Below are 20,927 nucleotides of genomic sequence, written 5' to 3' on the forward strand. Positions count from 1 at the left end.
CTCTTGATTCCTACTCCCCACTTCAAAACCCGGTCTTTGTCCTGTGGGCTTCATCTCAGTAAATGGGAGTCCAATTCTAGAGCTGCTCAAGTCAAAAATCTTTTAGAATCGTTTCTGATGCCTGCCCTTCTCCTTGACCCCACTTTGCTCCATTGGCAAAGCCTACTGGCCTTCATTCTAGCTGTTCCTTGGCCGGGAGAGCTCTTCTTCTTGACTGCCCATATGGCTAACTCCTGCATCTCCTTAAAGGTCTTGGGTTGAATCTCTTCTCACTGAATCCTGCCCTGAGACCCTATTTAACACTGCAGTTTGCCCCCCGTCACCCCAGCACACCCAGCCTCTTTTGCCCTGGCTTTTTGTTAGTTCCTTCCGTAGCGCCTGTCACTGTTTAACACACTATATAATAATTTGGCTTGTTGTCTGTCACCTTGAATGTAAAGCCCACGAGGACAGAGAACTTCGTGCAGTTTATTCTTTATGTGTCCCGATTGCCTGGAGCAATGTCTGACATGTAATAGGCATTCAGTAAATATTTGTTGGATGAATGAAAAGATAGAGAGCTGTGATGTAGATTTGTTACATTTTAAAATGAAGCCATTTTAAGTTCTTGCCAAGCTTTTAAAATGGTTGCGGGAAAAGCTTCATTCAATAACATGAATCCTAGCGGTTGGCAATTCTGGCTGACAGCACACCAGCCACATTTACTAATGAAACACGTGAAGGGACCAGATCATGAGACTGGCCTTTGATGCAACTGCAAGTGCTGAAAATCTCCTTTCTGGCTACAAAAAACAGATCTCTATTGGGAGATCACATTAAAAAAAAGCAGTAAGTCAATTAAGTGTGATAAGTCTTCAGTAATCTAGAGATCATTTAGCCTCAAAACTCTGAAACTGTTTCCAACTATGCTTGGCTGCAGCCACGACACCTGTAAAGATACGCTGAGGCTGACTGTGGGCACTGCCCAGGGTGCCAGCAGGGAGCAGAGGAGCAGTGCAGGGGTAAACCTGGAGAAGTTCAGCAAGATGGCAGGTGGCAGTGGGGACAAGGGGAGATGAGGAGGGAGGTGGACCACGCAGCTTGCAGGAGCAGTAAGGCTAGTGTCCAGCAGCACGAGCCTGGAGAATGGAGAGACCAACAGAAAGTGCTGGCACTGAAGGCGGGAAGGCAGACCTGCTGACGGCCCAGGAAAACACCCACTCAGGCCCTGAGGGCAGGGTCAGAGATCAACCTCCAATGGAGTTGGGGGTGGGGTGGGGAAGGAGAAGAGATGATTTCCTGCTCCTGAGAGGAATAACACATTTACTTCTGTAACTCTAAGTCTGGGACCATCGTGTGGTACAACATTTGGCATACAGAGTGACACACAACAGCCCTAGGCCTGCTAGTCAACAGTTAACATTTATCTGTAGGCTTACCTCTCCTTTCTGTCTAAAGTTTCATTTTTTCCGAAGTTATCTTCCATGCTGACAGCTGTAAGTCATTTTGGCAGTGCCTAATAGCTATTTGAAAGTCACCCACTGTTGTTAGGTAGGGATCTTTTCACTTTCATAACACCCCAAGGCACACTGTCAGGTACTAAGACTGTGCTTGGAGGAAGGCACCATATCAGACCATCCGGTTCCCCAGCTAATGAATTTGCCATCTAGCTCTTCTCTTCCCAGAGATGACTGCATGAAACGGTCTGCTCCTCCTGTGCAAGGACTCTGCAGACACCGTGTAGTCATGTCTCCACAGTCACGAAGGCAAGGCGGAACTAGGTCCCTTACACTGTTTTAAGAGAGGCAGCTCAATTTCGTGGGTAAAATGTTTAAATAAAAACAAGTAAATGGTTAACCAACTACCTGGACAACGAAAGTAAAAAATGGGAATGTTACTGTGACATAACATGCATTTGTCCCATACAAGAGGAGCACTGGTTCCAAGGCCTCTGGATGCCTCCAAGCACATATTTTGGCTCAGATGCACTCCCGTTGGATTATAAACCAGAGAGCAGGGAGGAGTGTATTCTGTTCCTTGGCTTCTGTCTCCATGTCCACTTCAAACTCACGCTCAGTGCCTGTGACACAGTCCCTTTCACATACTATGTTGCTGACCAACTTCACATGTCATTTGTGATTCCCATTTCCTTTCTAGTCTTCTCATATTTGGGAGAACCTTTTGGAAAGATCTGCTATGGTAAAAATGGTAGATTCCAAACAAAGATGACATGGAATTTAAGCTATAAACACCGTCCCTCTATTTTCCACATTTGAAACTTAGACTTTAAAGCTGGAAGTTCATACAGGTGACTAGAACCCTTTAATGATCGGAATGACAACTGTTTATAGTAACTATGAAAGTAAGTGAAGTGAAAGTGAAGTCACTCAGTCGTGTCTGACTCTTTGCGACCCCATGGACTGTAGCCTACCAGGCTTCTCTGTCCATGGGATTTTCCAGGCAAGAGTACCAGAGTGGGTTGCCATTTCCTTCTCCAGGGGATCTTCCCGACCCAGAGATTGAACCCGGGTCTCCCGCATTGCAGGCAGATACTTGACCCTCTGAGCCACCAGGGAAGCTATGTAACTGTGTTACCACCATAGTAACTATGGCAACAGTTAATACTCACTGAGCACTACAAAGTGCCAGGCACCAGCTGAGCCCTTTACATATAACTCCTTTAGTCCTTCAGAGAACCTTCTAAGGTTGGTACTATTAATCTCATCATTTGACAGATGAGGAAACCAAGGCACAGAGGGATTAAGTAAGGTTACACTGCTAATTGATGGTGGAGCTGGGACTCAGATCCAGGCGGCAGTGCTCCATGGTCCACTCCGGAGCCATCCCCCTAGGCTGCTGCTTTACTGCGAACCAAAGACGAGCTTCCAAAACAAAAGCCTCTGTCCAACTGAGGAAGGGAGGTTGCTGAATACTCAAAAGCCGGCTTGCTTACACCTATGAGACATTCAGGAGCACATGACAAGCAGTTATCAAGTAAACACCACAGGCCTGCTGTCTAGGGATGACGAGGAGAAGGCTCGCCTAGTGTCAGGCAGGCTGACCTGACAACCCTACAGCAAGACAGCAACAAGATAAAGAATGTCCATCCACTCCTTGCAATCTGAGTGTCATCAGCCTCCTTACTGCAATATAGATGCCACTTTGGAATGGCTGTCATTGGCCAAAAGAAAAAACACTTCTAGGAAGAAAACCCATGAAAAGGTCGAAACAACACAATGTTCGCTATGATGCCCTCTCCTGCAGAATCTGTGTGAGCAGAAAACTGGAAATAAAGGACAAAACCCATCAGACAAGAGGGAGAAAATGTAAGCTGTATAACCTGCTTACATTTCAATCTTTGCTCTTAGAGTCTATATGCTTGGGAGCCATCTGAAACTGCACATCCACCTAGAATACTAATGCCATCCACAAAATGATCCACAAAAAAACCATATCCTATGGACCTTCCAGGAGACACACAGCTGATTAGACAAAGTTGAGCACCAAGAGCATGCTCAGACAGCCTCCAAGTTACATCCTTGCTTGTGCAGGCTGGGCCATGGTTTAACCATCTCCCCCCCGCTCCAAGTAGCCCATCTTAATTCATGGAACAGAGCTGAGGAGCTCTGTCTTGACCTCCTAACCCTGAACCCTCACACCACTACCTATACGCAGCTGCTGCTGCTGCTAAGTCGCTTCAGTCGTGTCCGACTCTGTGCGACCCCATAGACGGCAGCCCACCAGGCTTTGCCGTCCCAGGGATACTCCAGGCAAGAGGACTGGAGTGGGTTGCCATTGCCTTCTCCAATGCATGAAAGTGAAAAGTGAAAGTGAAGTCACTCAGTCGTGTCCGACTCTTCGCAACCCCATGGACTGCAGCCTACCAGGCCCCTCCGTCCATGGGATTTTCCAGGCAAGAGGACCTATACGCAGCAGGTCTCAGTTAATCCTGTGTTAACCAGAAACCTGCTCTGTCCCAGTGTCTACATTCAGGGAGTGCTACTCTCAATCTAATGCATCAGGCTCTCATGAAATCTTGCTTACGACAACTACAGACACCAGGATGGGGACCCCCCGGGCTCTGCCACCCAAGGAGGACTCAGGTCCTTGCCTCCCAAGCCCCAGCACTAAATTAGCAATGCTACCCTGCCCTGCATGACTTCTGCAGGTGCTCGGACACTGTCCTTAGCACCAAAATGCCACTTAGCCATTCAGAGCCAGGGCTGTCCCAGCAGCATCCATATACCAGTATAATACGACAGCATCCTAGTCATCCCACAAATCAAGGGCTTCTGCCCATGAATGCCCCCTTGGATGAATCTCTACTTTTGAAATCACGTTGCCCACTAAGGTTTTTCAATTTTTCAATGACAATTTATTCTATAAAGCCCAAACAGAACTTGGTTTTAGTGACAGCCAGCTCTGAAATGATTCTTCCTGGTTCTTTGGATGATGACTGCATTAATTACTATTTATGCCCTGTCTGTCTAGAAGGGCAGAGTCCATGCTAGGATTGAGACTTAGCAGCATGTATGACAACCTTTACTCTTTCAAAATCCCAAGAAACTCATAGTTTCTAGCACAGATTAGTGAACACAGAACAGAGTGTTTCTGTCAGTGAACAAGTTATTGAGCATCTAGTGTGTATGCAGCAGGCTTCATTCCTTGCTCATATTCTAGGAGAGGGGTTCCCAAACTTTAGGACTTCAAACAGCAACACAAGAGCCATAAAAGTTCCTGGGAGTCAGTATTTCTCCTGTTGCTAACATAAGGACACTAAAAATACCATTATTTCCTCTCATTATCATTTCATGAAAAAGGGTATTTTAACAAAAAAGGGTAAGGGATGCAACCTAAGAATAAAGGACAGGTCTTTAAGTTGAACACATATAGCACTATGAAATCTTACAACACTGTCCTTAGTTTTCTCGTTTTTGTTGATGACTAGTAGAAACTAAAAACTGTCACTTGCCATCTGCCTCTACAAGGATGAAGTCACTAGCCACTGCAGCGGCTAACCTTCAACACCCTCTGACAAGAGTTCTGGGTGGAGTTGGGAACAAAGCACTCTGTGATATTTTCAGGAGATTTTATGGGCCCCAATTCTTGTATCTCTTCTTATCTAGAAAAGCAGTAAATTCATTAGCGGAGACATCTGCTCCTCATGACTAGCAGTAACCTTCCCCAGACTAGCAGCAACCTTGTGCAAAGATGTGTGTGGGCCGGCATATATCCCACTTCACCAAAATCACTAATACTGACCTTCCCCTACCTCTTTGGAGCAGGTCCTCAGAGCTATCTGAGGTGCTGTCTCCCAGGCTATAGTCCTCATTTTACCACAAATAAACTTAACTCACAAGTCTTACATTGTGCACTGTTTTGTTTTTTTTTTCAATTGACAAAACCTTAGCAGAGTGGACTGGCATTTGTTCTAAGTCAGTGAGAGGCTGCTGGGGTGTGTGTGTGTAGGTGTGTGTGTTTGAGAAAGAGAGAGAGAAAGGCAGGTCTGAGTTAGGATGGGGACACCTCTCTGAAAAGCCTGTTTGTTGACTGCACAAATAAAAAGGTAGAGAGTAAAGAGGCTCTGAATTCCATCTCTTTGGAATCCAGAATCTAAACCTGTTTTCACTGCATCTCATTTTAAAGTTTCAAGGGTTTATGGATAAGCTAGACTGGACCCAACTTTGACATGTAAAAACTAGGCTCTGAAGACCAGATCAGAAATGAGAGGTCCGAGGGTTCACTGGTAATGAAAAGGGTTTTCAGCTGATAACCACAGTGTCTTAGCGCAGATGATATCTACATGTTATTTTAGTATATGATCAATAACGTTAGAGGCTTTTAACCAACAAGATTTTCTGATGGGAAGGAGAGAACAAGTGAAGGATCGGGTGTCAGTAATTTTTTAGTTAAAGCTTATGTTAATGCTTACACCATCTCCCTGGAGGAGTCTAGTAGGGCACTTGTTTTCTACTAAAAACACTTCCATGGAATTACAATTGGCAAGAAAAATACTCTTCTAGGGTGGGGGGTGGAGAACGGATGACAGAGCAATAAAGAGAATTCTCTGGAAGACAATCAGAGCATAGTTGTCATAAAAAGACCTTGCAGCCAAGCCCCCCAGAGGAAGTTTCTTAATAATTACACAAAATTAATGACCATCAATTAAGAGTTGTCAGATGTCCCTAGAATATGTGGTGAAACAATCCATGAGAAAGATGCAGTTTCTCCCACACTGAAGCCTCCCTAAGCCTTCCTCAGCAATGATTCATGCTTATATGCAAATTACTTCACCAACAGTTCCTAAAGCCTTAACTCTTACTGTTACAATGCAGCCCAGCAAAGTAATTTAGTGAGATTATTCCTTCCCATGAGTTAGTGATAATATTTTACTTTGCATTCCAAGTGAGAAGGTGTTTCCTAAACTGTGTCTATGCAACTGGAAGAACTTCATAAAATATTTCTTGATAAATTATTCATCCAACATGTAGGATTAGAAAGAGCAACTATTTGACTATAACCAAAATACACTTAAAATAAGCTGCCACAAAAAATAAAATGCAGTTTATAGCAGAATACAAGAGACTATAAAAATGTAGTTATTGAGCTCTGAAATGTTCAGGACACTAAGTAAATTTCTTGTCTACTAAAGATTTGGGGATCCAGATAATGTTAAATAATTCCTGCAACAAAGCAGGTGCCATCTTTTCAACACTAGGGCCCTGATGTTGGCCTCTAAACTCTGAACACATATAGACACTAAGTATTTTGGTTTGAAGTTTGTAATATCGACTTTGTTTTCTCAATATGTGTAGCTTAGGTTTCATCTGTACTAGGGGCTATCTTTAAAAAAAAAAAAAAGATTGTGGGCCAATTAGTAAAACCACTGGGAAGCCTCTATACAACATCTGAACTCACAACTGTGCTAATTGTGCTTGAGCACATAGAAGTCTTCAGAGGAGATGCAGATTACTTCTGAAGTGACATCAGAACTTAGAACAACACCACTGTTGCATCAAGCTTTTAGAATAGTGCCTGAATCACTTGTGTAAATATTCAGAGTCATACTTAAGTGATGATTTGTTACTGGAATTGGAACACAGGTCATCCATGGCTCACAAGTTTATTTGTCTACAGTTAAGTGGTTACCATAGCAAAATGCTTCATTTGCGTATCAACTGCATATTCTATCTGAATTTTAAGAGAGTTTGCGATTTTCTTCTAGAGTTTCCAATTGATTCTTCAAATTAATACCTGTTTGGGCCACTTGCATAGGTCCACAGGTCCCTAGGTAGTAGTTTTTCCCTCTAATGATACAGTTGAACTCTTTTGTTCCCTTTATACGTGATGATACTTTTTGTTTGCTTTTCTAGGGTACAGCTTCTGAAGCAATGACTCTCTAATATGGCTTGGGAGCAGAGAAACTCAAGAAATTGTAGACCTGAGTCTAGAGGTCTTTGTATTTAGTGGGCATTTAATAAAAGATCCTTGAATTGAAACTTAATTCTGGCCTGCCTTTTAACATTACAGTATCCTTTAGTTTTCCTCAAGGTGGATGAATCATTTCATGTGGTCCTCTTAAAGTGACTCAGATATAGAAGGGTTAGACCCAACTTCTGATGGAGGCATTCTGTCTTGAGAGCCAGCAATTCAGAGCCTCCTTTTGACAGCCAGATCTTCTGGGGCCTCATTCTAAGGAGGAAGAAGCAGGGGATGCTCCCTTGACTTCCCTCATGCCTTTTCTGTGAAAGGTGTCTTGAAGTCAGCAATCAAGGTCACACTACTTCTTGGAGAAAAGCAGGTGAAAAGCGAGGCCAGGTCTCTGAGACAGTCAGGAATCTCTTCCCCTCTTCCCCATGCTTCCCAAGCCCTTGTTCTTATCTCTCCCCTCGCCAGGGACTGACTTGGTCACTGGGAGTGAACAGGTAGGGCAGGGCACACGTCAGAATGGATGCTGTAGTCAGGTTGAGTCCTGGTTATCTTCCTGATGCTAAGGTTAGCTCTCACCCTGTGAAAAACCGCAGTAAGAATGCCAAGCCCCAGACAGCAGTCACGGCGCATCTCCTATGACAACCCCGACTTCCTCACGCGGGCAGGACTACACCAAAGCCACTCTCCAATCAGCATGGACAAACCCCTCTGCTTGTCTTCTAAGATTCTTCTTTTACTCCTTTCCCATCTTTTTTCATATTGTCCTCCTTCCCCCTCAATCATGGCTCACCTCCAAGGAACCTGAGCCCACACAGCAGGCCCAGAGCTCCCACGGCAGGGAGCGATGCCCGCATGCACGGTCTCACAGCCATCCAGCCAGCCGGGCTGCTGGGGCAGCTTGCTGGGGCCATCCTGCTGGGCTGAAACGGGTGCAGACAAAGGGCCACAGGGACTGGAAAGTGTGAGAGCCAACAAGACACGAAGCAGCACAGAGCTTGTGAAGGGAAACCGAAGCCAGCAGGCAGCCAGGCCGGCAGCTCCCACACGAGTCAGGCCTTGTGGCCACCCCAGGGGGACAGCCCAGGCCGGGGCCGGGGGGCCAGCTCCTGAGCTCATTGTTGTGGCTCCATCCCAAACCTGAGTCACTGGGGATTCCACGGGCTGCTAAGAGGGCCCTACGTGTATTTCCAAACCCACATTGCTTGATGCAGTCATGGAAAACTTGGATCTTTGCATTCTACGCTTTTGCTGTGGACCACATCCAGGTCACAGCCTAAGGAAGGCAGCTGGCAAAAACGACCCTGCTGGCCGAATCCCCAGCTCTTGTAATGAATCCCAGAGGGCTATGAACTGACGTGTGCTGGTGGCTCTGCCAAGTTCCAAGCGAGCCCTCACCCAGTGAAGACCAAGCAGCCTATGATTTATCTTGCAAGGGGAGCCTGAGAAGACACCTGCAACCAGGACTCAACTGCTAGAAGCTACCTCCAGAAAGGAAAGGATGGAGGAGAATGTACGTGTCAGGGTAAGAGGAGTGAGAGGAGGAAGTTCTGTGCTGTCCTATCAATTCAGCTTTCAGAAACCGGCCCGAGGACACCAGAGGTGCATGAGAGTCACAGGACCGCTCTGAGCTCTTCAGTCCCCACACAGGCAGGCTGCGAAGGGCCAGGGAATGACTCGAGATGATGGGTCACACTGGGTTTCAACAGGACAAGGCCAATTCTAAAGACACTCCTATTTCTTAGAATGCAGCAATTGTTAAGGAACACAAAAGATGTACTAAAAACCTGCCAAGAAAGCATAAATACTTTTATAATCATCATGTAGCTGCTGCTGCTGCTAAGTCACTGCAGTTGTGTCTGACTCTGTGTGACCCCATAGACAGCAGCCCACCAAGCTCCCCCGTCCCTGGGATTCTCCAGGCAAGAACACTGGCGTGGGTTGCCATTTCCTTCTCCAGTGCATGAAAGTGAAAAGTGAAAGTGAAGCTGCTCAGTCGTGCCGACTCATTACGAGCCCATAGACTGCAGCCTACCAGGCTCCTCCGTCCATGGGACTTTGCAGGCAAGAGTACTGGAGTGGGTTGCCATTGCCTTCTCCGCATCATGTAGCTACCACTTAATATTTACCATGTGCCAAACACTGTGCTTAAAGCCTTTCTCATATATTATCTAATTTAATCCTCAAAACAACCCTGAGATAAGTATTACTATTAAATCTGTTTTCCAAGTGAGAAAACTGGTCAACATTTCACAGACACTTCAAGGTGAGGTCAGGGCTAATCCAGGGCCAGGTGAGGCTTGAGCTCCAACTGCTGCGGATAGAAAGCTCTGAACAGTCAGGGCATTTGTGCATGAGCGTTTTGGAAGTGTCAGCTGGGTGCCACCACGAGGTGAGGCCTTAAGGGCAAATCCTGCCATCTAGATTAGCTTAATAGTCAATAGTTTTGTTTTTTTTAAGTAACTCAGATTTTGAGATTTTTCACCGAGGTATATTCTTTTACACCCAACTTCTAAAATCAAAATACTAAGATTTTGATGACTTATGTTATACTATGAACAGTGACAGCTATACAAACCTGTGGCCTTTAAGATTAGGCATAGTAAAGGAATATATTGTTGTTGTTCAGTTGCTCAGCCGTGTCTGACTCTTTGCGACCCCGTGGACTGCAGCACATAGGCTTCCCCGTCCTTCACTATCTCCCAGAATTTGCTCAAACTCATGTCCATTGAGTTGATGCCATCCAACCATCTCATCCTCTGCCACCCCCTTCTCCTCCTGCCTTCAATCTTTCCCAGCATCAGGGTCTTTTCCAATGAGTCAGCTCTTCGCATCAGGTGGCCAGATTAATGGAGCTTCAGCATCAGTCCTCCCACTGAATATTCAGGGTTGATTTCTTTTAGGATTGACTGGTTTGATCTCCTAATATATGATAGCTTGTAATTTTTCACCCAGTTACATTTTACAAAAAAATGTCCTTTTTGCCAAAATGCAAGTTGTAAGAACACAGTCTGAGTATGTTTCTAGAGAATCCTTTGGTTGCTCTGGCACCAGCCTCCTCTCTCACCATTGGTTTCAGCGTTGAATAGATGCAGGGTTGAGAGAAGGCTTGTAGGGAGAGGCGAGACTGATGCTCACAGCTGCAGCAAGTCCTTGGCTGAGGCTGGGGCCTGACCAGATGCCCTTACAGACCGGCCAAGAGGACAGAAAGCCAGTGGGCTGCTTCAGACACTCTGGGGCAACTCTCTGAGCCACAGTTTCAAGGGCCACATCTGCCGTTGACATTCGCTTGAACTGCCTGGTGGAGCCCTCTTATTAGAGGAGAAAGAGCCCACTGGAAATCCCTAACAGGTGTGGCCCCCGCCCACCATGAGGGAGCCAGCTGACCAGCAAACGTTCAGTTCATCTTTCCCTTGATTTGTTCCCAGAGGGGTGCTGCTGGGCTGGGCAGTGAAGAGAAACCCCTTTTCTTAGCTTTAGATCAGTGGTCCCTAGAGAGGCAGGATCTAACTGTACAGAAATCTTTGCCTTCAGCCAATTTTTTAAGCAATTTCAGGCATTCTGAAGTGCCATATGTGTGCATGGGGAACATGAGTGAAAGAAATGACAAGCTTTGAGAAAATCAAGACTTCTGGGAGACAGGTGACCAACAGACCAGTATCTTCGGTTGGTACTCCCTTCTCCCCAGCCCTTCTTCCTAGAGGCCTGATACGGCGAGAAAGAGAAACATCAAGAATAACTCATTGGAGTGTATGAATAATACCTAAAATATGTACTCATCTTTGTGCCAAAATGAACACTCTTGCCATTTATGTGAAATAGCAAACAAGAGCACCAAAAGACTTGGTGGAGGAATCCACATTCTTAGAGACTAAAGTTCACTGGAGTAACACCTTATTAAAAACTGCATGTAAACAGTCTTTGAGACTGAAGGATATCTATAATCTGCAAACTGATTGCAAAAGACTGATTGTGATGGTACGTCCCAAGATGTCCCACCCTACTATAAATGGCTATCCCTTGGCTGAAAGGCACGAAGTTTCTCAGGATGAAAAACATTCCTAGGGATGACAAACCAGAAGTCTTATCTGCATACCAGCATACTGACAAAACTCATAATAAAGTCATGAAATCATAGGAGATGAGCAAATATACCATAGTCACGGCAAACTGAGCAGAAATAACTCCTCTGGTCAACGAGGGCTCTTCAACAGGATTAATAATTTGTGTAAATTGGGTTCCCTTCATCTACATGTTTATTTTGACTTTTCAGAAAGCTTTGGCAGCACTTTGGTAACACTCCTCAGCAAAAGGTAAGACACACACACACACACACACACACACACACACACACTCCTCAGCAAAAGGTAAGACACACACACACACACACACACACACATACTCGCACTCCCCTGAGGCACTGTGTGCCTTGGGGAATAAAGTAGGGACATTTCTCTGATAAGAAAAAGATGATCCAGTATGGAAACCTAGCTTACTGAACATTTTTCAAAGGTGAAAAGCCAAGCCGAAGGGGATGAACGTCAAATTTGAGAAGTCAGTCAAAAGGAGGACAATGAGTTTCACAGAAGCAAAACTCTAAGATCAGATCATATTTTCCAATCTCTTTATCTTTAAGAAGAGGAATGCCAACATCCAGAGAACTGGGTGCATTTATCTCGAGTGAAAGTGCAAGTCAGTAGCAAAGCTGAAAATCAGAATCCTGGCCTCCCAAATTCCCTGAGTGCCTGGGTCTCATGGTACGGCTGGTCCTGGCAGAGAAAGAGATGGGGGTCCTGAGAGTGGTCATGAGTATATCCCCCTCACAAAAGCAGCAGGATTGTGGTGCAGGTCCTCTGTCATTCCTCTGGGCCCACTACCCTCTCCCCAAGATGCACACATGGTCTCTGAGGTCTGAGCAATGGAAAACACCTTATCAGCTGGGCTTGGGAAAAAACTGTTGTTGGACCTGTTTGTTTGGACGCCGGCCCTGCCGAGCTCAAGCATTTGCCATAAAGCAGGGGAGAGCTGCTTCATTTGGGGTCTGCTTTACAGGCCTTGCCGCCAGACTCACTGCTTATCTTCACCGTGGGCAGCCCTGCGCTCACAGCTGCAGGATGTGCCCTTCAATGACAGGTGGGGGTGGCCTGCTGTGTCTCCCTTCAGAGTTCAGATTAAGAAAGACTTTGGTTGCAGTTGTTTAAAAAGTGGATTTTCCCCTTGAGAATCAAAGCAAGAGTCTATTCCTCTGCTTCGTGAGGATGTCTTCAAACTCGGTGTGTGGGTGTGTGTGTGTCTGCCACCCAGAACAAGTCCCTTGAGTGTGGACTGACTGATAACCCTCTTGGTTCCAGATCCACTTTTTAACCCTGCATGGAACAGTCGGTGAAAATGCTGGTGGCCATAGAAGTCTTCGAGCTCACAGCCTCCCCGCTCTGGGATCTCTGTAAGGCGCTCATACTTCTCTTTCCACCCACTTCTAACAAGCTCATTTAGTGAGAAACTCCCAGAAAGTGGGAGAGTTAGTCTGTAATTTCTGATCCAAGTGCACAGGACATTCTGTCAGGCTCCAGCAGAGAGACAGTTTAAACCAGAACAGTTATTAAACACAGAGCTGCTGCTGCTGCTGCGTAGCTTCAGTTGTGTCCGACTCTGTGAAACACAGAGCAGCGGATACTAATTCCCTCCCGGCACGCGTCCTCCTCGCCCAAAGCTGAAATCATCCCGCAGCGGGATGGGGCCGAGGTGGGGGCGGGGCGGGTGGCAGCAGCAGGCTCACTGCCTGGGAATCACTGCCCCTCCCTTACAGTGGTCCCAGACACAGTCCACTGCAGGGGGCCTCCTGCACCGCAATTCCTCCCTGGACGCCCGAGGGCAGAAAGCATGCTTTTAATTTAGTGGGAAAAGCAAAAAGTAGGAGCTCATTTGTTTGCCGAGCTCATTGCCTTCATGCGCGCAGACTGGCTGATCGGGAAAGCCAAGCCCCGTGGCAGCTTTCTCAAAACCCAGCAACTTAGAACCAGGGGATACAGGCTAAGAAGATGAGCAGGGGAGAGCAGAGGACAGCCTTGCCTTTGCTTCAGGGGAGTGAGACAGGGAAAAGGGAGCGATGAGGGCAGCGCGTGGCTGCTGCCTAGCCCCGGAGAGAAGACAGCGCTCCTAAAGACGCACACACAGCAAAGGATTCAGCCGCGAGCGTGCCGCACACACGCAGTGGCACACGCGTGGCTCTAGGGCCCCCGCTCCCTCCGCGCACGCTTACCTGCGATTCCTTGCAGCAGCCCACAGACGTTGAAGATACTTTTCTTCATGATGCTCTGCACGCACATGGTGAAGACAGACACCAGGGCCACGGTGCACAGAATGAAGATGCCCACGGCTAAGAAAATAGCGGTGGCCTGCCAGAAGCCGCTGGCGATCTCGCCGAAGCTCTCAGCGTAGGGCCCGCACAGCGTCTCGCGCGGGAGGTGCTGCACGCCGGGGTTCCGGATGCAGCGGGCGTAGATGCCCAGCGTGGGGTGGTAGGGCTCCGGGGGGCCCGCGCCCTGCTCGTCCGGCTCGGCGCTGCCGCGGGGCTTGGCTTTCCCGATCAGCCAGTCTGCGCTCATGAAGGCGATGAGCTCGGCGAACGCCACCACAATACTCAGGAGGGTCCAGAGCATCGAGCGACAGGTGACAATGACATGACACATATTGATGCTCAAGGCGGAGGGAGTCGGAGTCCAAGGGGTGAGCAAGCGCAGCGAGCCGGGCGGGGGCAGAGGGGAAGGCGCGGGAAGGCGGCTCAGGCGGGGGCTCCCTCGACCCGGCGTCGTCGGGCAGCTCGCTCCGGGGCTGTCATACTGCCATGTCGCAGCTCCGCGGCCGCAGCCTCACCTGCGGAGAGACAAGAGGAGGGCGGTGAGCGGCGCCAGCCCCGCCCTGCCACCCGGCCGCCCGCCCACTCGCGGGTCGGGACCCCAGTGCGCGCCCGCGCCCTCAGAACCGCGCCCTGGCGAGCCCTGCGCCCTGCCAACACGCTGCCCCCCTCCGCGAGCTGGCAGGTTTCTTTGTTTCCAGGGCGCTCCCCTTATCTCTAGGCTGCACGGCTCACCCACCCGGGGCATCCAGCGCGCCGGACTCCGGCCCCGGTTATGCGCTCTTGGGACGCCGCTCCTGCTCCATTACATCTTACTAGAAAAAGTCCAGCTGCACAGGCTGCATTCAGATGGATCAAGATAGGCTGCTGGGGAACTGTGTCCACGGACGAGCCGCGATTTTAAAAAGTTTACAGGACTTGGTACTAGATGAGCTAAATTTGCCAAATTTGTATCAAAAGCTTTTGCTTATTAGCAGCGTTTGCAACTCCCGATTTTACTGTCTGGGTATCAACATACTAGCAGAGACACAGGAGGGAGTGTTTGCTTCAGAGGTAAAGGAGAATTTAAAAGGAAAATAATGCCATGATAAATAATAAAACTTTGCCACCCAAACTTATTTTCCATGCATTTCTCATGGGGTGATTTTGAGACAAAATGAACTACAGAAATTAAAATGTGAAGAAGAAGAAGAAAACAAACTCCAAGAACTGTTGACTTACTTGCTGGAATTATTCAAAACAGGGGCATTAATGACCGTTGACTAAGTATCATTACCACCGAGGGGACGTGTTGCCAGTGAAGAATGCGTCCCTTGAACTGTCCCAGTCCATCACATGGCCTCTGCCTGAGCTTCGATTCACACCAGGTCTGAAACTCAACACGCCCATTGTTTCTGATCTCACAAGGCCTCATTCTGTTCCCAAGGACAAACGGCTGGCTTCATTACCAGAGGGCCCCGCTCTAACGGCTCAAACCTCCCCTGAAACCTGAAATGGGCCACAGGGCTCCTCACAGCCCCATTTTCCTGCCTCTCCCCATGCCCCTCCTCCCCCGAGGTCAGGAAAATCCCACAGCTTGCAGTGGACATCCGGGCGCATGGCTCTGTTCTGAATGATTACTTATTAACCCAGGTCACGTCAACTCCCTAAGAACTACAGGGAGCCTGATGGCATGTGGGCCATGGCTGGGCAGGGAGTTATGGAGGAGTGAGGAAGTGGGGAAAGAAGGGAGTGGGTGTCAAAGCTTCACCACCATGCTGGCTCACAGCCTAGTGAGTGGTGATTACTTACAAAACAGTGGATTTAACACTTATACAAGATGCTGTTTTGAGAAATTAGCTAGTGCAAAGCTAGGAACAGAGGAACTTAACTGTTGCGTGTGTGCGTGTGCGTGCGTGTGTGTACAGCACTGGGGAAAGAAGAGATGGTGTGTTGCACCACAAAGGTTCCTGGACACACAGCATCTAAGTTCTTGGAGCCTTAGCTGTCAGCTCCCTCATGGACCACGTGGAGAAAGAAAGGAGCCCCTGCCTCACGACACTGTTGTGAGAATTAAGCAAGAACCTGTGAAAGCTCCTGGCACAGTGCCTGGCACAGAAAGTGCTCAGTAAACATCAACTCCTTTGCCTCAACAGTTTTTCCCCTAACAGGGCTGAGACTGGTCAGCCAACGGTTTAGCCAGTGGAAGTGCTCGGTGGTAACTGAAGCTTGGCCCTTACACATAGAGGAGGATTAAGCCCAGGCTATTTAGAGATGGATGAGGTCACTCCTGGTGTCTAAGCTTCCCTGGTGGGCTTTGAGGGTGAGGTCCTGGGTCTTACTTCCTGTTTCCCTACTGCCTAACACAGCTGACAAACTCAGCTGGGGAAAATAAATTAGCATGAGGCCAGAAGTATAATCTATTCTCACTCAAGTCCTTCTTACCCTCTCACCCCGTATTACCAAATAGAAATGGCTTTTGAGTAGGAAGTTACCAATACAAAAGAGCTCTGGAGGAGATCTGTGTATAATGAAAGTGATCATTTCAAAAAAGAACAAGAAAACAAGCTAGGATGACTCCCACGAGGAACCCCCACTTCATCCAAACAGTTCCCACCCACCAGGCTTACAAACACTTCTAATTCACAGGTGGAGAGTCTGCTTGTTAGAAAAAGAAGCTCTATCCAACCTTCCCATTTGATTCTTTGGTCTGCTCAGTCGTGTCCAACCCTTTTGCAACCCCATGGACTGCATGGGGAATCCCCTATGGGATTCTCCAGGCAAGGATACTGGAGGGGTTGCCATGCTTTCCTCCAGGGGATCCTCCAGGGATCAAACCCACATCTCTTGTGTCTCCTGCATTGGCAGGTGGGTTCTTTACCACTAGCGCCACCTGGGAAGCTCCCCATTTGATTAGAAAGCCAGTCTACTGGTGCCCCCAGTTGCTGTCAATCCCTGCCCCTCTACTGTTCAGTGACAGTTTTTCAATATGAATATAAAACCTTTACATATCTGTCCTCTTGCAGAACCTCAGACTCTGCTACAGCCTCTCAGGTGACTGGGATCTTAATGAAGATGCCAAATGTAGAATGTCTTGCTCAGCAAGCTCAGCTTCGAGCAGGGGTGGGACTAGGCTGCAACTTCTAAAGAGAAAGGATGTGAAACTTCAGGAGAAGGGAAGAAGGCACATTTAGGCTTGGCGTGGTTCTTAGCAATGGTTCTTGCCAAATTTAAGGCAGAATTATTCAAGGACCCCTGTGTGTAAATTCAGAAAATTCAGTTCCCTGTCCATCTGTGCTAAAACAAGTTCCCCCCTCCACTATACCAGATTGTTGCAGCCACACCAGAGTGGCTGGAATGAGGCCTTCACTTTTCTGTTTGGAAAAGGGAGATAAGATGCTTTGGTCTCCTCAGCAAGTCTGCTAATGACTACTTTAGAGGAATAGCCATGATATGCAAGACTGACAAAAACTGGCTTTCCTGAGGATCCAAGAAAAGTCCTTGGGTCAGGGGAAAGGCAGCAAGGGGCTTCTACAGTGCTCTGTACTCTGTAAAACGCCCCAGCAGGGAAGGCGTGTACTGAGATAACAGCCACATCAAAGGGGAACAAGATCCAGGGTACAGATCTCGTTAACCCAGGGATTCCGCACAGAGCTCCTTCGCAGCCCTCCCTGCTGTTCACTGCGATTCCCACTCCTCCAAAGATCACATAATGAGACCAGAGCCTTGCTGAGCTTCCATGTAAACATCTTCTGTCTACCGGCCACTAAACGCATGTCCCCTCCAGGATGCTTGGCTTTACTACCACATCCCTGGTGTTTGTGGATAACGTGGACAGCCCTCTGACTTTCAGAAAATTATGCTAGTCCATGGAGGAAAGCCTCTTAGCAAGGGATAAACAAAAAAACAAACAAAAAACAACCCTAAACAAATGAGACTTTGGCAGAAACCTAGAGTAATATATCACAGTCAGAATACAGAACCAAGGGAAGTGACGAATGGCTGGTCCACGGGCGTCAGCACACCTCTCCACAGATCCCTACTATTTAAAAGAAGGGGGCCGTATTAGCCGAGTTGAACGGGGTCCTTTCCTTGGCAGCTTGCTGCTGTCAGTGAGAAGGGAAGAAAGTGCATTGGGTGGAACTGCCCTACGAGATTACAGTCTGGAAGCTTGGGAGCAAAGGCCACAGGCTCTAGAAAGGCGGGGCAGACCGAGTGGCCCCCCGTCAATGCTGCCTCGGTGGGGCACTGCGAGCGGAGCTGCCTTCCGCGGCTGCCTGGCATTCCCACACTCTCTCCCATCACGCCAGCAGCGATGCCCAAGAAGCGGGCCGTGCAAACCACGTTTTGGAGAACAGCACCATCTCACCTTGGTGCTGTGTTTCAACTTCATTAAAACAATTTGCCAGCATAGACAGAAGGTGAAGAAAATGGACGATGAGCACTGTGGGCTGAATACTGGTTAGCATGCTGCCCTGTCTGTTCCATCCACAGTACACACACTCACACACACACATTTTTTCCCTGGACCGTTTGTAAATAAGTTACAGATGTCTTGATGCTTCACCCCTAAACACTCCTACATATACCTCTTAAAAATGAGGACATTCTCCTACATAACCACAATAAAATTAACACACCCAAGAAAACTGACAATAATTTCCTTATATCCTAAAGCCTGGTCCACACTCAAATTTCCCTACCCTGCCCCGATTTTTATAGCCGTTTTCTTAAAACCAATCGAGGCTCATGCATTGCTTTTTAATTATGATTTTAATCGCTTTTAGTCAAAAAATAGTCAGTCCTTCCATCCCTAACCTACCGTGTCCTGCCTTTATTTTTCTCCCTTGACACTGACTTATTTGAAGATACCAGGCCAGTTGTCTTACAGGATACCCAGCAATCTGATTTGTCTATTTCCTCATGATGCCATTTAAACTTGTTCTCTATCCTCTATCATAGAGAAAATGGAAGTTAAATCTAAAGGCTCATTTATATTCAGCTTAAACATTTTTGGTAAGAATCCTTCATAGGCGATGCTGTGTAATTCCTACTGGATCACATTTGGGAGGAATATGACTGAGGCTACACCTCAGAATCAGAGGAACTTGACACATACATCTATGTATACATATGTGTAAGTGTTATATGTGTGTGTACAAAAAGAGACAAAAACAGAACAGTCTGTATGGTCTGCTCCAGTCCTAATAAAATCCATATTTTGGTGAGGAAGTGAGCAGAAAGCTGCTCTGGGCAGGACTCTTTTTGTTGTTGTTGCTGTTTGTTTATTTATGGCTGTGCTGGGTCTTCGTTGCTGCTTTCTCCAGCTGCGGTGAGCGGGGGCTACTCTAGTTGTGGTGGGCGGGCTTCTCATTGCAGCGGTTCCTCTTGTTGCAGAGCATGGGCTTCAGTAGTTGAGCCTCGCAGGCTCATTAGTTGTACCTCCTGGGCTCTAGAGCACAGGCTCGGTAGTTGTGGTGCATGGGCTTAGTTGCTCTGAGGCATGCGGAATCTTCCCGGACCAGGGATTGAACCTGTGGCCCCTGGGTTGGCGGGTGGCTTCTTAACCACTTGCCCACCAAGGAAGTCCAGAACTCGAGTTTCTTTTTTTAGAGTTTTGAATATTTATTACTTTAGTTTTTTAAAATTTTCTTTTAATTGGAGGATGATTGCTTTACAATGTTGTGTTGGTTTCTGCCAGACAACAACATGAATCAGCCATGAGTATACATATGTCCCCTCTCTCTCGAACCTCCCTCACACCCCTCACCCCATTCCACTCCTTTAGGTTTCAGGAGCCTCTATTTTAAAGAGCTCCTGGGATGGTGTGTAGGGGAGGTGGATCTGATGTCACAGTTAAGAAGCTCTGTTTTGAGAGATGCCATCCTGGAAGCTAAACAAATTCTTTACCAAAGGAACTTTACACAGTATCTGTGGTTCAGTAAGTACTAAAAAATATGAACTCCTGTGATTAATAATAAATTTACTACACTGACCCATGTGGCCCAAATAATCGATACACTTCGGAGCAGGCTGCATTTTACTCCCACATCACTGGCAGTTTCTTGGCCAATGTCCACGTTCATTATTACCACCTCCCTCAGATATACAAGCCCCACAGAGGCTCAGCACCATGGCCTCCCGCCCAGTGTCTTCTGGAAGGATAAGAGGATTAGGAAAGTAGAATTTATGTGCTGTTGCCTTCCAAAAGTTAGAAAGACCCTCTAGAGTGCTGATTCGAAGAGTGTGGTCCCCAGGCCCCCCTCCAGCTCCTAGAGGGGGATACGGGCCACCTGTTTCAAAGAGCATAAGTTCCCAGCTCCCACACACTGAACCAAACTTTCTGGAGGGGCTGCCAGAACTGCATCTCTAACAAGCCCCCAGGAGATTCTTTACACACTGAATTCTGAGAGTCAGTCAGCCGGAAGAAGGTCTCAGACTCGGTGAGGTCCGCCTGCACTGAGAGGCCCCGTGGTGCTGGGTCAGGGGTGGGGACGGGGCAGGGGTGCTGAGGCTGCAGAGAAGGGCGAGGACGTGTGCGGCCCAGCGCATCAGCTCATGGAGCCACACAAGGGCAACAATGAGCGATTCTGCAAGGCAACCAGCTGTCCCCCCGACCTCCAGCCCCTTGCTCACATGCTGTCCAGGAACCCCCCAAGGCCAAGGGCCCCCCATCCATCAGCACCTCCTCTTCAGAGCACAAAGCAGAGTGAGAACTGATGGGACAGTGCTGGTGTGAACAGCTCAGCACCTTGCATGGTCTTTTTTTTTTTTCAAATCAGCTACCAAAGGAAGTCTGCAAACCCTCACTTTCCCTGATTACCCCCTAAAATACACTGACTATGGAAATGCAGACACCTTGACTCTATTGAAGAAGAGGGTACAAATACCCTAGTAATTACACTGCTTCTTAAGTTACGGTCTCAATAGGCTCACACCTCCTCCTGACTGCCAACACCCTTTCCTCAGGGATAACTAGCCCCCACATCCCACCTCTGACTCTATGGGCAATCTCTCAACTAGGGGTGACTGTGCCCTCCCTGCCTTGCAGGGAACATCTGGCAATGTCTAGAGACATTGTTGGTTATCACAACTTGGGGTGGGGAGGGGTGCTACTGCTATCTAGTGGGCAGAGCCAAGGAGGCCAGTTATCAGAGGCTGCTCCCCTTGACAGAGCAAGTCGGTG

At 47.8% G+C, this 20,927-nt stretch overlaps 2 protein-coding genes across 11 annotated transcripts in view; one reads left to right on the plus strand and one right to left on the minus strand.

Moving 5' to 3' along the window:
• Positions 1–7,478, plus strand: part of SCAMP1 (secretory carrier membrane protein 1) — a 150,007-nt gene extending 142,529 nt beyond the window's left edge. For all 7 annotated transcript variants that reach the window (XM_081505982.1, XM_081505971.1, XM_081505976.1 and 4 more), the window contains one exon: positions 7,353–7,478. Coding sequence is in view for 2 of the 7 variants with exons in the window: in XM_081505976.1 (XP_081362102.1) it covers positions 7,353–7,366 (14 nt within the window). In the remaining 5 variants the exon portion in view is untranslated. The remainder of the gene's footprint in view (positions 1–7,352) is intronic.
• LHFPL2 (LHFPL tetraspan subfamily member 2) overlaps positions 1–20,927 on the minus strand; it is a 279,198-nt gene that overhangs the window by 8,248 nt on the left and 250,023 nt on the right. For all 4 annotated transcript variants that reach the window (XM_081505985.1, XM_081505988.1, XM_081505986.1 and 1 more), the window contains one exon: positions 13,667–14,280. In XM_081505985.1, coding sequence (XP_081362111.1) covers positions 13,667–14,096 — 430 coding nt within the window. In that variant the 5' untranslated portion in view covers positions 14,097–14,280. The remainder of the gene's footprint in view (positions 1–13,666; positions 14,281–20,927) is intronic.

The sequence above is a fragment of the Giraffa tippelskirchi genome, chromosome 7 (genome assembly GCF_054371585.1).
Source record: "Giraffa tippelskirchi isolate mGirTip1 chromosome 7, T2T-mGirTip1v1.2.pri, whole genome shotgun sequence".
NCBI lineage: Eukaryota > Metazoa > Chordata > Mammalia > Artiodactyla > Giraffidae > Giraffa > Giraffa tippelskirchi.